This window comes from Cynocephalus volans, chromosome 3 (assembly GCF_027409185.1).
Source record: "Cynocephalus volans isolate mCynVol1 chromosome 3, mCynVol1.pri, whole genome shotgun sequence".
Lineage (NCBI taxonomy): Eukaryota > Metazoa > Chordata > Mammalia > Dermoptera > Cynocephalidae > Cynocephalus > Cynocephalus volans.
In genome coordinates this window covers 75477959-75493203 of record NC_084462.1, presented here as the reverse complement: position 1 = coordinate 75493203, position 15245 = coordinate 75477959, and the positions used below count along the sequence as shown (strand labels likewise).

General features: G+C 38.8%; 1 protein-coding gene across 1 annotated transcript in view; it reads left to right on the top strand.

The window, feature by feature from the left end:
• Nucleotides 1-809: 809 nt before the first annotated feature.
• Nucleotides 810-15245, top strand: part of SNX1 (sorting nexin 1) — a 33478-nt gene continuing 19042 nt past the window's right edge. Inside the window, exons 1-2 of the mRNA XM_063089374.1 lie at nt 810-996; nt 11872-11983. Of these exons, the coding sequence (XP_062945444.1) occupies nt 838-996; nt 11872-11983 (271 nt within the window). The 5' untranslated portion in view covers nt 810-837. The remainder of the gene's footprint in view (nt 997-11871; nt 11984-15245) is intronic.

Here is a 15245-nt window from a genome sequence, read left to right as displayed (position 1 = left end):
AACACCAAATTTAGGACACTGAAGTCTCACCTCCCCTATGAGGCCTTCTGACTTCTCTAAGCAGATTTGATGATCTCTCACTGTGCTCCCACAGCACACTATAGCACTGAATATGTTGAGTTGTTGACTTAAATGCCTGTCTTCCTCATTAAATTGCAAGCACCTCGTAGTCCAGGAACTTCTTTATTTCTGTATCTCAAACACATAGCAAGGTTCCAGGCACACAGTAGATGCTCAATATATATTTCTTGAATGAATTAACTGAAAATTGTCCAAGGAATAAGTGGCAAAACTTTTCTGCAGTCTATTCAAGGAAGTCAATCAAAAATACCTACTGTTGGGCTGGTCGGTTAGCTCAGTTGGTCAGAGTGCTGCCTTGCAACACCATGGTTGAGGGTTCAGTTCCCTGTACCAATCAGCTGTCCAAAAAGATACCGAGGGCACCGTGCTTGGTGTAGGTGGTGTACAGAGGAAACGTTTTTAGTTACATACTCCTTTATTCAAACGAAATCTTCTTGGAAGCCTGTTAGATAAAGCTATCCAGAGCACAAAGGACCCTGGGAACCTGAGCAGCCCCACCTCCTCCTTTTCTGCCCTTCTGGTCCCCTCGTTAAGATCTCGGCGCTTGAGGTACAGGGGTTGGATTTGCTGGGCCTCGGCCGCTGGCCCCGGCCGCGCTCCGCCCTCGGCGCCTAGGCCCCGCCCCCGCGCCCCCGCCCCGCGGGTCCGGCAGGGTCTGTCGCGGGCCTCTCACTCCTCGCACCGTTGGAACGCTTTGCTCGCGGCGCTATCTCTTTATAAAGTTGTTGTTGCGGCTTCCGCCGCGGGTGGAGGAAGATGGCGTCGGGTGGTGGAGGCTGTAGCGCTTCCGAGAGACTCCCTCCGCCCTTTCCCGGCCTGGAGCCGGAGTCCGAGGGGGCGGCCGGGGGGTCAGAACCCGAGGCTGGGGACAGCGACACCGAGGGGGAGGACATTTTCACCGGCGCTGCGGCGGCCGTGAGTTCACACCGTTCGGGGCAGCGGGTGGGAGGGCGCCCCAAGAGGGAAGAGATGCTAAGCGAGGGTAGGGGAGGCTGGGCAGAGTGGGCCCTGTGAGACCTCTCCTCGGTGTCAGCAGGCTGAACTCCGGGGCCCTGGATGAGCTCTGAGCCGTAGGGCCTGGCTTCCTGGCCCCGGGCGGGAAGAGTAAGGAGTGAGGGGAGTGGTGGCTTGCTGCCGAAGTCCCTAACAGCCAAGAGCCGAGGCCGTTCTTTGGCCCTGCCTTGTGGTGACCCCAACGATCCACGGGGCTGTTTTGCTGGTCCGGTCCAAGGGGATGGGATGCAGACCTTCCTTTCACACGCCTTACTGCTCCTAGGATGAATGATGTTATCAGGAGTAGCTCGGGATATTGACCCGCTCACATATCCTTTCCTGAGCTCTGCACTCACTCTCACCGGTAATTACTAAAGACCCTTTCTGGATCTTAGTCTGTAAAAATTTGGTTTTCGCCTCTGATCCCTAGGAAAATCGGACCAGAGGCCTATTGAGAGAAGGCCAGATAAATCACTACATAGACCAGAAAGATTTGTCCCTTTTAAAGGGATGAGTTAAAGTGCCCAAGTACCTCACTGAGAACAAATCTGTAAATGTGAGGAGGAAATGGTGTTTCCCACAGTAATATCTGGGTTTCTAATAAAAGTTAGGTATTGGAAAAAAACTAATCTTATCTGTGGAATATGGAAATCAGTAATCAGTTTTGGAACCGCTGGTGATGTACTTTGGAGATATTTTGAGTGACAGTCGTTAGAATGTTCCCTGTACTGTATTCAGGAATTGTGTCCATAATCCTAGCTCATGAAGTGCTTGCTGATACTAATATAACAGCTCAAACTGTCTAATGAATCTGTTATTCTGGGAGATAATAATTCTTGCCGCTAATTGAGATTAGTCTTTCTGTATCCCATTTAAAGTAAATCTTTAGTCTATTCCTTTAGTAATTCTCCCATAAGTCATGGAGAATAGCTACTGTTGGTAACCTCTGGGATGATAGATATTTAGACTGAGTATCTAAATCACTGAAAGTGATTGGTCGTATAGGCAAATGTTGTTTTATTTTCCAAAAAGGGACCTGGAAGGGTGAGGAGTTATTTTCTAGGGTTCTCTAAGAAGTTCAGGAGGCTATGATTTGATTGATCTCACCAAGTTACCTTATGGAGGCGTCAGTACCTCTCATTTGTAAGATGGTAAAAATCCTTTGTCTGATTTCCAGCTAGAGGAAGGAGGAGGGGGTCAGAATGACCTTGTTCTACCACAGAAAGTATAATTATTTTTGTTTAGATTTGATCCAGGAAAATTGAGTTGCGAAGGAAACTAAAATGCCACTCGTAAGCCATTTTTCAAGCTCCCTGCCCTGATGTTAATTTTCAGGAAGCCAAGACCCCAACAATTTCTCACTTGTTGAACTGTGACTGTCTTGTTAAATAACTATCGGATGCAAATTATATTCCAATAAATGCTCTAATTGTGAGCCAGAGAAGATAGGGGATTAAAACACTTCTTTATTTTAAGGAGCAACACTGAAGAATAAAGTAATTAAGAGTGTAGGCTTTGAAGCCTGATTTAAATCTAAGCTCTACAACTTGCTAGCTTAACCTTGGACAAGGTACTTAATTACTCTTTACAGTTTCCTTAGCTATAAAATGTGAATAATAATAGTATTTAGCTCCACTGTTATTGTGAGGATTAAATTAGAATACCTTTAAAGCACTTAGAATAGTTCCTTCCACGTAATAAACTGTTTTGAAGATTTCAGCTGTATTTGTTGAGCATTTTGTAAAGTGGAATCAAAAAACTTACAAAACTAATAATTGATAAGGAAAGTTGATCGACCCTAAAAAATAGGCAATACAGTTTATCTAAATCAAAACTAGTAATAAGGTTAGCTAAAAGCCATCAAAGTAGGCACTTCGTGACTTTCAATAGCATCTTATTGGTTTAAGTTAATCTTCATGTTGTGCTTTGTTGCCTGTTGGAGGCAAAGAAATGGTTATTGAAGAACTGGAAAGCTGAGGCATGTAAAATTTAAAACTAATTTATAGTATGTGTGTAATTGCCTGGACATTGATATAACAGCTGCTGCTGTTAACCATCGCATCTGCTCTCTTTTACAGCCCAAGAGGCTTTGTTAATACAATAATAAAAATGTGATTTGATTTCTAATCGAAAGAGCAGCCCATGATATGCATCTCAGAATCTATACACCAGTTACTAGAATGGGAGAGACTGAAGTTAAAAGAATTATTAAAATAATTCTAAGGGCCGGCCCGTGGCTCACTCGGGAGAGTGCGGTGCTGATAACACCAAGGCCCCGGGTTCGGATCCCATATATGGATGGCCGGTTCGCTCACTGGCTGAGTGTGGTGCTGACAACACCAAGTCAAGGGTTAAGATCCCCTTACCGGTCATCTTTTTAAAAAAAAAAAAAATAATAATAATAATTCTAAGTCATTGCTTTAAAATGGAAAACCAGCTTGCGGAAGGTCTGATTCTTAAGAATACCTAAGACCTCGTCTTCTTTCTGCCTTTTACTTTGTGGGCCTATAAATAAAAAGGTTTAAAACTAAATATATTATCTGAATCCTTGAGGTGGAATTGAATTCAGGTATGTGTCTTTTTAGTTAAAACTTTCTTAGTTCTGGGATAGAATTAATCCCTTAATAAAACTGAATTGAGACTGAATTGGAGCCATTCTTTTGGCTCTCCTAATTCTTAAAATTACCATGTTCGAAAGACTATAGGGAATGGCTGGTTACTCAGTTGGTTTGAATGTGGTGCTGATGACACCAAGGTCCAGGGTTTAATTCCTGTACTGGCCAGCTGCCCCCCCCCCCAAAAAAAGAAGAAAAGATAAATGGCATACATATTTTTATACCTCATTTGACCTCATTTGTCTTGTTTATGAATCTGTAAACCTGAGTGATCAGAATTGAATCAATAGGAAGGTCTGGCCGTTTAGCTCAGTTGGTTAGAGTCGGGAGTTATGACACTAAGGTCGGAGGTTCAGATCTGCTTAACAGCTGTCCAGCCACCAAAAAAAAAAAGCAATATAATTGAAGTTTTAATTGCCTTCCCAGGAGTTCTTGTATATATGCCCGTCTCTCTTTAGCAGTATGCCAGCACCACAATTAGATTTGCTCTCTAAATAAAAGGGAAGAACTATGGAGGCTTTTCTCATACTGAGCGGAAGGAGGAAATCATAGATAAATGATATCCTCAGTTCAGATTTTGGCCAAATCCAGCAACTCTTTTGATGATATATCAGACCAATTAGAATTTTTTCCCATTACTCATATTCTTGAATTGAAACCCTGTAGTGATTAGAGAAATGTCTGGAAAAACTGAAATAGGATAAAAAGGAATAACAAGGGACTTGAAATATCGTATGTTGAATAATTAGGCTTTGATTAGTCAGTTATTTATATCTACTGGTATTGAAGATTAATGAACAATATAACTTTTATTGGTATTCATAAGTCTTGGACAGCAGTTGGCTCCTAATTGACAATATACAGAGAGTTAACTATAAATTATATATTAGCATTTAGACGGGAAAGGACATAGTCTTTTTAGCATCTGGCCCTAAATCTGTGATCAACAATACATGTATGGGGTGAAGGGGGGCAAATCAGCTGTTTTTTTAAATTGCGGTTTAAAAAACACATAACATTTACCATCTTAATCATTTTTACGTGTACAGTTGTGTGAAGTATATTCATATTGTTGTGAAACAGATCTCCAGAACTTTGTCATCTTGTAAATCTGAAACTCTAAATCCATTAAACAATAACTCCCCCTTAACCCCCTCCCTCCAAGCCCCTGGTAATCACCATTCTAACTTTCTGTTTGTATAAATTTGTCTTTAGATACTTCATATAAGTGGGATCATGCAGTATTTGTCTTTTTGTGACTGGCTTATTTCACTTAGCATAATGTCCTCAAGATTCATCCATGTTGTAGCATGTGACAGGATTTCCTTCCTGTTTAAGACTGAATAATATTCCTTTGAATGTATATATCTTTTTTTTTTTTAAAGATGACCGGTAAGGGGATCTCAACCCTTGGCTTGGTGTTGTCAGCACCACACCCAGCCAGTGAGTGAACCGGCCATCCCTATATGGGCTCCAAACCCGTGGCTTTGGTGTTATCAGCACCGCACTCTCCCAAGTGAGCCACAGGCCAGCCCTATGTATATATCATATTTTATTTATGTGTTCATTTGCCAGTGGACATTCAGGTTGCTTCTTCCTCTTGGCTATTGTAAATAGTGCTACTATGAGCTTTGGTGTGCAAATATCTCTTCAAGACCCTGCTTTCCGTTCTTTTGGATATATACCCAGGAGTGGGATTGATCATATGGTTGTTCTATTTTTAATTTTTTGAAGAACTTCCATACTGCTTTTCATAGTGGTTACACCATTTTACAATCCTACCTCAGCTCTTCTTAAAACCAGTTTATTTCCTTTTGAGTGCTTATAGGATAACCTCTTTGGATCTGGACAGAATTTGGTAGTTTTATTAACCATAAGGAGATTGATAGTCCATCTGACTAATATTTTAATTCTCTATTCTGTAAGACACGCATCGTGGTATTCCCAAAGTTGTAACCCATCCTCAATAAGTTTCTTGACAGTAGCCTTTCTCTGGTCATAACTAGACTTCTGAAAGTTAATTTATGTAAGAGTGTCATTAAACAAAGGTATATTGCTTAGTTAGTTTAGTTAATGGTTTAGTCATTTACTACTCATATTAGTAAATATTTTTGAATAAGTTTCCTTCTAGTGTTTAGTATTTTCTATGGGCATAGTGCCTCAAATGCTTGTTTTTGGTACTAACATCACATCAAGGTGGTCAGATCTTTTCAAAAGATCAGAAGTTGAAATTCTACATTCTGATAAAAATGTTCTTGAAAAAGTCAGTGGTGAGTATTTATGTCCAAAGATACACTTTAGTGCTCAGCTCAAATAGTAAACAAATTTTATTTCTAATATGTTTAGATTTCCCTGAAGTACATAGACTCCTTGATTTCTTGATCATCGAATTTTACTAGCAGTTGACCCAGCTTTCAGAGTTATGGAGGAAACACTAATAAAAGTAGTTATAGAGCACTTTTGGACAAAAGGAGAAGACTTATTTAAAGATGGTAAGAATCTAATAAGAATCCAACTTAAAATTTAAAATTAGAGTTTGGGGCTGTTGTTGAGAGAAACAGCAAAAGTTGCAGTGGGATTTCCGGTTTCTGTAGGTAGTTGCTGCCCCTTCCCTTACTCAGGTGTTAAGGTAGCTCTGATGATTCGGCCATTTGCAGTTCATTACGTTAGGAGAGGAGAGCAGAAAAAGAACACTCTTAATCTCCCTTAGTCCTCAAACTTATCAGCAGTCTTAAGTAACTTTTGTCGTAAATCATGAGTAGTTGATGGGTGGTCGGTAGCTAGAGCAAGTAGCCATAAGTATCTTGTCTCCAGGAAAAGCCTGTTGCTCTACTTTTTCAGGCTTATTCTTGTGTTTAGTCAAACGGACAGCTGGGCTTCATTCTGCTTTCAGAGCAGATTTAAACTGGAGATTTGCTTTTTCAGTTTAGAAGATAATCCACCCATTAGTACTCTCATCCTTCTGCAGTTTTCTGGGCCCTTCTAAGTTCTGTTAGTTTGAGGCCCAAAAAGTTTAGTAGGGAAATTACACCACAGAATTCAGTGCACTGTCTGTACCTAAATTTTGATGTCTCTACTGGCCTTGCTCATGGCTTTTAACTAGTTCAATGGTCAGCTTTGGCTCATTTTCCCCACCCTTCCAGCTCCCCCTTTTCTATTTTTATTAGTCCCTCTCCCCCTATATCAGAAATTCTTTACCTCTTTTTGTGCTGTGGGTCCATTAGCAATCCAGTAAAGCTGTGGATCCATTCTCAGAATAATGCTTTTAAATGTATAAAATACAAAAGATTACAAAGGAAACCAATTATATTGAAATACAGCTAACACATGAAAAATTTTATATTAGTAATGTGCTTTTTAATGCTTTGAATAGTAACTTTTAAATAGAGATGAGCATAAATGATACTTTGAGATCTATAACAACTATATCAAATTTTATGATTTTTTTACATATTGTATAAAAATACCTAATGTCTATTAGTTACAGCCTCAGATACTGCTGTTGTTATTATGGTTTGTTGCCTATCTTTATGACTGAAGAAAATGCTAAATTTCAGTTAGAAGATAGTGAAAATGAAATTGTAATTTTATTCGCATTCAAGTTCATAGACTACCCCCTGAATTCTGTGGCTGATGGACCCCAAGATAAGAATTTCTAGTTTAATTTCTTGAGCACCCTCTTCCCAAATCCAGTGGACACTGAATGCCCATTCTCCCAAGCACAGTTGCTTTTAGTGCATCAGTGCCATTTTTGAAACATGGTGGTGGGAGAGAAGTTGCTGCCTATGGTAGGAAGAATAATGCCCTTACTTCCCCACAAAGATATCCACATCCTAATCCCAGAACCAGTGAATATGTTAGGATATGTGGCAAAGGGGAATTAAGGTTGAAAGTGGAATTAAGATTGTAAATCAACTGACCTTAAAAGAGGGAAATTATGCTGGATTATCTGGGTGGGACCATTGTAATAACAGAGATACTTTAAAATGTGAGAGAGAGACTGTGGAAGATGACTGTGAAAGAAAGGCATAGAGAGATGCAACATTGGTGGCTTTGAAGATAGAGAAACGGGGCATGAGCCAAGGAACTTGGATGGCCTCTAGAAGCTGGAAAGGGCAAGGAAAGAAGTTCTCCCCTAGGAACCTCCAGAAAGGAACATAGTCCTACTGACACTTTGATTTTAGCCCAGTGAGACTTGTGTTGGACTTCTACAGAACTATAAGATAATAAATTTGCATAGCTTGAACTGTTAAATTTGTGATAATTTGTTGCAGCAGCAATAGAAAACTGATACACTGCCCTGCTTTGTTCGTTCATTTCTCCTCTAGAAGTAAAGGTGGCAAAAGGAGCAGTATTTTATGCCAAGGGTAATTTTTTTTTTTCTTTTTTTTGTGACCGGTAAGGGGATCGCAACCCTTGGCTTGGTGTCGTCCGCACTGTGCTGAGCGCACTGGCCATCCCTATATAGGATCCGAACCCGCGGAGGGAGCGCCGCTGGGCTCCCAGCGCAACACTCCCGAGTGAGCCACTGGGCCGGCCCCCAGGGATAATTTTTAAAGACTGCATGGCTGCCCTGTTACCATCTGGGTATAGCTCTCGGGGTTGACTTATTCCTAATTGTGGTTACATTAGTATGATCACACAACTCCTTAGCCCTATCTTTCCTTATGAAATAAAGTATACTAACTTTCCCTCAAAAAATGAGTACGCTAGTACTCCAGAAGCAGTGTTACCTCAGCATTTAATTTAGATTCAACCTCTAGATGCAGTTGAGGATTTTAACAGTACCTACCCTTTTGAGGTCCCTTGAATGTAATGCATGGGTTCTGCATGGAGCAAAGAGCAGTTAAGCACCATGAGTAAGAATCACAACTGGTTCACCTAAAGGGAAGTTGCCCAGAATCATAGTAATACTTTTCACTACTAAATGGCAATGTTAGCTCTGAGGAGCAGCAAGCCCACATCTCTCTTTCTTTCCTTGAGCTAAGAAAATTGTGTTAGTGGCCTGGGCCTCATGGTTTGAGGCTGGTAATTGTTGACAAATACCTTAGCAAAATACTCTTAACAAAAGTGTTCCCAGCTGCCAAAAAAAAAGTGTTCTTTTGCTAGCAGTTCTTTCTAGTGCCTCTCTGCGGATCTCCTAGGATATCCATCTGCTAGAAAAAAGAAAAGAAGAATGCTTCCTTTATGTTTTAAAAGGGGGGGGCAAGGGGAAGTTGGCAAGTAGGCAGGGCAGTTCTTTGGCTTTATTTACTACATCCCAATCATACTATTTTTATCACAGAAAATAGTTTTATCTATTGCCTAGAAATTTAGCCCCTTTCAAACAGATGGATAGTTATGTGACTTATTGACTACTAAGAGGTATTTAAAATATAGATTATAAAGCAAGGCTTATTTTTAGTATTATTTTGCCACTCAGTGTAATCAATATGTCCCCTTCTTCTCCCAAAATAAGTTATTCCTGAAATTTTAACTGTTGATTCAAAATTAGATTTCTAATATAAATTATATCTTTAATACTTATTAAAAATTAGCCTTTTAACCTTAGACGTAGCCTGTGAAATATGTTGTTATAATGCCCAGGGAGGTATGTATTTTATTTTGATGACAAGCTATTATTATAGACTCAATGGAAGTCTCACGGAAGATTTGTTTTCTATTAACAGCATTATGTGAAAATGGGATACCATGGACATGGGTACACTTCTTATCCTTAAAAGTGGTTCTGCTCAGTTTTTTAAAAATCTGATTTTAAGTAAAATTTGAGAATAATATACTTCGAGGGCCAGCTGTGTGCTGGGTACCCTTCAGCCTAAAGAAATAAGTTTAATTTGTCTAGTGCCAATCCAAATAAACTGAAAATAGATTTGATAAGGGCAAAAATAAAACAAATATGAAAGAGATAAAGTTGGGAAGGTGTACTGTACAATATGCCAGAGAGAAGGTAAATGTACTTATTATGTAAGAAAAATGTACACCTAAGTAATGCTAACCTAGCATAGAAAAATAGACAAAGGACATCAAGACAAGTCATAGGGATTCAAATGACCAATAAACATGTGAATGATAATGTTGTAGTATACCCGTATGACAGAGAGTTAAGTCACTAAAAGTGGGATATTTGTATAGTTCTTAATGACATGAGAAAATGCTCGCATGGTAGAGGGGAAAAAACAAGATACAGAGTTTTACATATGTGGAAGATTAATTTTGTAAAAAAAACTATACAGGAAAAATTAGGGTTGTAAGTACAGTAATCAACGTAACTGTCTTCAGCTCTCTTAGAATTTAGCCATGTGTGGTTTGGGGATGGAGTCCCAAAAGATATCTGAGAGCAGTTTTCTATTCTCACACGTAGTTATTACCTATACCAAGAGAACACAGGTCTTTGTTTTAATATCAATTCTAGTCAAACAACTTATGGTTTGGGCTTGAAGGGGGTTGGGAAGAGTGACAAGGAATAGTGCTTTAGTTGTCACTGCAGTATACCATTCATCAAGGTCTGTCTTTTCTAATTAGTACAGGGAAAGAGACTGCTATTCTAACACTGCTCCAGAAAATGTTCTTACCCATTAACCTTCCAAGTTTAGATGGTAGATCAGAAATGGAAAGCTGGCTTTATTCATTTTATATCTCAGGGCTGGATTCTTCTAGGCATTTTTAAAAGTGGCTGAATTCTAACCTGTTCCTTCCTTGTTGCTTTAGTCTCCCCCATGTATACAAATTATTAGTATACAAATTATTATTTGTATACTGGGTTTTAATCTCTCCTAGATCTCCATCTGGGAATGACTGGTGTCATTGGGAAGTGAATTAAAAGAAATCAGGTGGCTTCTTATGAGATTGCTGTACTGTACAAGAGTGTAAGAAGAAAGTGGTTGTGCAGGAAGGTGGTTGGCAGTGTTTGAGGCAAGGGAAATGCTCGTTTTGTTTTTATCCTGTTATTTGTCTTCTGTCTCTGTGCAGTGGTTTTTTTGTTCTGTTTTTTAAGATTGTGGAAGCAGCAGGAGGACAGGACCACTGTCTCTAACAGAATTGGTATAGCATATACAACTAAGTGCTTTTTAAACTTTATTAGCTTAGAAAAGTTCCAGTAGAAGCATTGTTTGCTAATATAAATCTATTCTTTTCTAGAGGGTGACCCCAATATTGGGATGAAGGTGTTTGCATGGCAAATTCAGAGTACCCAAATAGATCTGTCATTTCACTTTGTTCAGTTGGATCAGAAAAGGTCTGTCTCCAAGGAACAGACTCCCTCAGATTTGTTAAGGAAATGTTTCAAAAAGGTTCCTTAAGTCAGGTCTTTTAACTGATTTGGCCTTAGGGTCTGACTTCAAAACCCTGCAATACCACACCATGGCTTTTGCAGCCAGATTCCCAGCTTTCTGTTCATGTTCTGCACAATCTGGCTTTGTTCACTCTGGTACCGGTCTGGGGACCCACCCCACCCTTGTTTGCAACTGATCACTGAGCTTTTAATAAAGGCCATGGACTGACTGTATTTTCACCATGTGCCCACTAGGCTAAGCATGACTGGTTTTTATTCTCCTAGCCTGACGGGGGGTACAGTTGAAAATTGTGTCTGTGTGAATTAAAGATGAAAAGATAAGTTATATTTACAAAGTTTAGATGTAAAGTGTTATACCTTCCTTTGCCTGTCTGGTGGGTCAGAAATATCCATAAAACTGGGCTCCAGTTAACAGTTTAGCCAAGGCCTCAAAGCAAGCTAGGGTTAGAGCTTGAATTCTGGACTCCAGTATGATGTCCTAGTCACTAAAATGTGCCCCATCAGCATTTGAAAGAATAAAGGTCATCAGCTGAAAAAGACAAATGTATATGGACAGGTTCTTTTGAAAATTATCTGTCTGTACACATACCCATGTTAGTATCATGTGCTTTGGGGTAGGGCATTTCAGCAAAGTTATGATGTTAGAAATTAACCCTAAAATGTATGAACTTGTTTTAGCTCTTGATCACTTGGGTAGCACTTACATTACTAATAATGGTTTGCTGCTTATTAAACTGGCTAGCTAGTGATTCTGTCTTTCTATAAACACCTTTGAGAGCAACTAAAGGACGCATTAAAAGTCACTTTCTAAGCAAGTTGCATTTGTTTTGTGTGTGTGCACATGTGTGTGTTTTAATGGAACTGTTTTATTCAGACTGTCTTTGTTTTCAGAGTAAGCCCCAGTCTCCAAAGAGAACTACACCCCTTCTTCCCATCAACAATGGCTCCAAAGAAAATGGGATCCATGAGGAACAAGATCAAGAGCCACAGGATCTCTTTGCAGGCAAGTATGGACTCAAAACTTACTCTAGGAACCTTCTAAATGGTTTTGTTATGTTACTGAGTTAAAGTCAAAACTAAAAAAAAAAAGAAGTATTGGAAACATAACTTTATTTAAGATACTATTGTGGAGGATTCTAAAGCATGTAAAATACAGGCCCTGCCATCAAGATTTTATAGGTTTAGGGAGAAAGACATAAACATACAGTTACTTAAGAACATGAGTTAAACAAACAATAATAGAAATGTAGCCAGAGGAATGATAGATATACTAAGTCATGGGAGTTCATGTAGTATGAGATCTCTGACTACAGTGGCTAGTGACAGTGGCATTAGACTTTTATGACCAAGACTAATAGTAAGAGAGGCTGAGTGGTTAGCCAGTTGGTTAGTTTGGTGTTGTAACACCAAGGTCCACGGTTCAGATCTCTGTACTGGCTAGCCACTAAAAAAAATTTTTTTTTTAAAAAGACTAATAGTAAGAAATACATTTTGTGTCATAATCCGAAATATATGTGTACTTGTAGAAAACTGAAACAAAAGTTTTATTAAGTGATTTGCCTTTACAATGGTGTAATACAATCTGAAATTTTCTATTGTTTCTCTTTTTTTAATGCTCTTTGCAATCCACTGAATTGATTTCACAATCCACCAACAAGCCACAACCTGCAGTTTGAAAAACACTAGCATAGAGCAGGGCTTCTCAACCTTGGCATTATTAACATTTTGAGCTGGATAATTCTTTGCCAAGGGAGACTTCCCTGTTCTCAACAGGTGGTCATTTTGCCCCCGGAAGACATTTGGCGATGGTTGGAGACATTTTTGTTTGTCATGACTGGGACTACTACAGTTATCTATTGGACAGAGGCCCTGCATGCTGCTAAACACCCTACAATACACAGGATAGCCCGGTATAACAAAGAATTATTCAGCCCAAAATGTCAATAGGGCCAACATTGAAAAATTTTGGTCTAGAGTGATCTTGGAAGACTTCCTGGAAGAAACAGGATTTATGTAGAAGAAAAGGGAAAAGGGTCCAAGTGGTTGGGCAGGAAGTATCATGTGGGGTTGAGGGATAGTCAATAAACTTGGTGGTCCAAAGCCAGAGGGTTCTTAGAGAAGCCATGGAATATACGGCTGGAAATAGGGTGGGAACAGTTTTGGGGGGACTTTAGACATTAGTAATTAGAGTTTCCATTTTTATCCTAATGCCAATTAAGAGCCATTGGCAGTTTTGCATAAGGAATGTGGTATGGGCAAAGTAATGTTTTAGGAAGACTGATCTAGTGGAATATAAAATGAACTGCAGTAGGCACAGACTGGAGACTTTTTAGAAAGCAATCACAAATTAGTTCTAGAATGAAATGGCAAAGACCAAACATAAGGTGAAAGAAGTAGGAAAGGAAAGGTGAAAACTTTTCAAAAGAGAAATCAGCAAAATCTGGTGTTAGTGATTGGATATAATGGGTATCAAAAAAAGAACAAGTCAAAGTTTCAAGTCCAAGGGTTGAGAAGAAAATGGTACCCTTTTTAGAATCACATTGTGAAGAAGAAACTGGCTTTGGGGGGAAAGTTACTTTAGATTTTAGATATTTTAAATTTGAAATGCGAAGAGAAATTCCCAGGATGTGATTTGAACTGTGGTACTCTACCAGGGGAAAGATAAAAGAACAGGAGACATGGTAATCAGCTTCCTAGAGGTGGTAATTGAAGCTGCCATGTGAATGAGATCCGCAAAGGAGAGAATGGTGAGGAAGGGCAGAGCCAAGAGGGTGGAAGGTAAGATCTTGGGAGGATTCTCACGTTAGAACTCTGGTGGGAAATTTTAAAAATATGAAAGGAAAGAAGAGGTTAGAAGAAGGAATATAAAGATTTAGAAGACTTCCCACTTCCTTTCATCCCTGAAACTGAAAGTACACACTATTCATTCTGGTAGTGAATACTTTTTGGATAAAATTTTTGGAGAAGAAATGATATGAAAACAAATAGTGAATTCTCTTTAGTTTTAAAAAAGGTAAATTTTCTGTCTTTGGGACCTTAACATTTGTATGATCTTTCTTCATAAGACCTGAAATCTTAGTGTGACAGAGTTAACCCCATGACTGGGTTTTATGTACAAGAGCATGTAGAAAATCTTTATTAGGGACATATTTATTAGTAATGAGGATTCTGATTTACTTCATTCTCCTACCAGTTTCGTAAACAGCCAATACCTGCCTCACTACTAAGAAAGAAATGTCTACAGTGAGATGTTTAGGACTTGAGTAGCTTCTTGGGTGTTTTATATATTGACTGAAAATATAAATGCTCTGATTATATTTCTACCTGGTTGGTTTGGATCAGAGTCTCTCTGATGGAGCCCAAAGGCTTTTCCATAGCTCTTATCAGGAGTCCAAAAAAAAAAAGCGTGTTTTAATTGTAAGTTTTGCCATCTTTGTCACATGAATTTCAATAGAAAATGCACAGCTCTTTAAAAGGCTTTTAGTAACACTCTATTAAGCCAAAGGTTTTAAATGAGTAGTTACCTCTTGTTTCATTTCCAAACACATTTATTAACTTAATTATTTATGTGGGACCTGCATGATGTGAATATAATACCCATACTTCAGCCGATTGCTTGTTAGACTCCCAACAACCTAACATGATAATTATGTATACTTTTTTTGTTTTATACTCCCAAACCAGGATCAGATTATATTACCTCTCTCTTTGCTGAAAGGGATCAGACTCCGTTTCTAATAGTGTGGCAACTTTGTTTGCAGACATGATTCACATTTAATGATTAGAACACTGATCTAGGACTTGATTATTCCTTATGGGTCCCCATCTCTGGTTTCATTTTAGCTCCAAATGACAATCTGGAAAAGAAGAAGAAAAAGCTTTCTTTGAGTTTCCTAAGATTAAAATTGAATACCTACTGATCAGGACAAACCCGATGGATATTTATATTTTTCTCTACTGAAAAGAAAAAATTTGAACTGTTTGGATTTAGAACTTCTAGCCCTATTGCTCCAAGTTGAAAATGCATTCTTTTTACTTACATAAAAAATTTTTGTGCCTAAAAATGATGCATAATACTATTTTTAAAGTCCCCTTTCTGGAACACTTAGGGAATGAGTTGTTCTTTTCAGATGAGTTTTCCCCAGATAGACAAAGGCAGCTCTTAAGAACTATTTGTTTTCTTAACTATTGATTAGAAAGATTTTCAGATATTACATGCCTTTTTTTCTCATTTAGATAACATATTAAATATGATTTAATCTTTG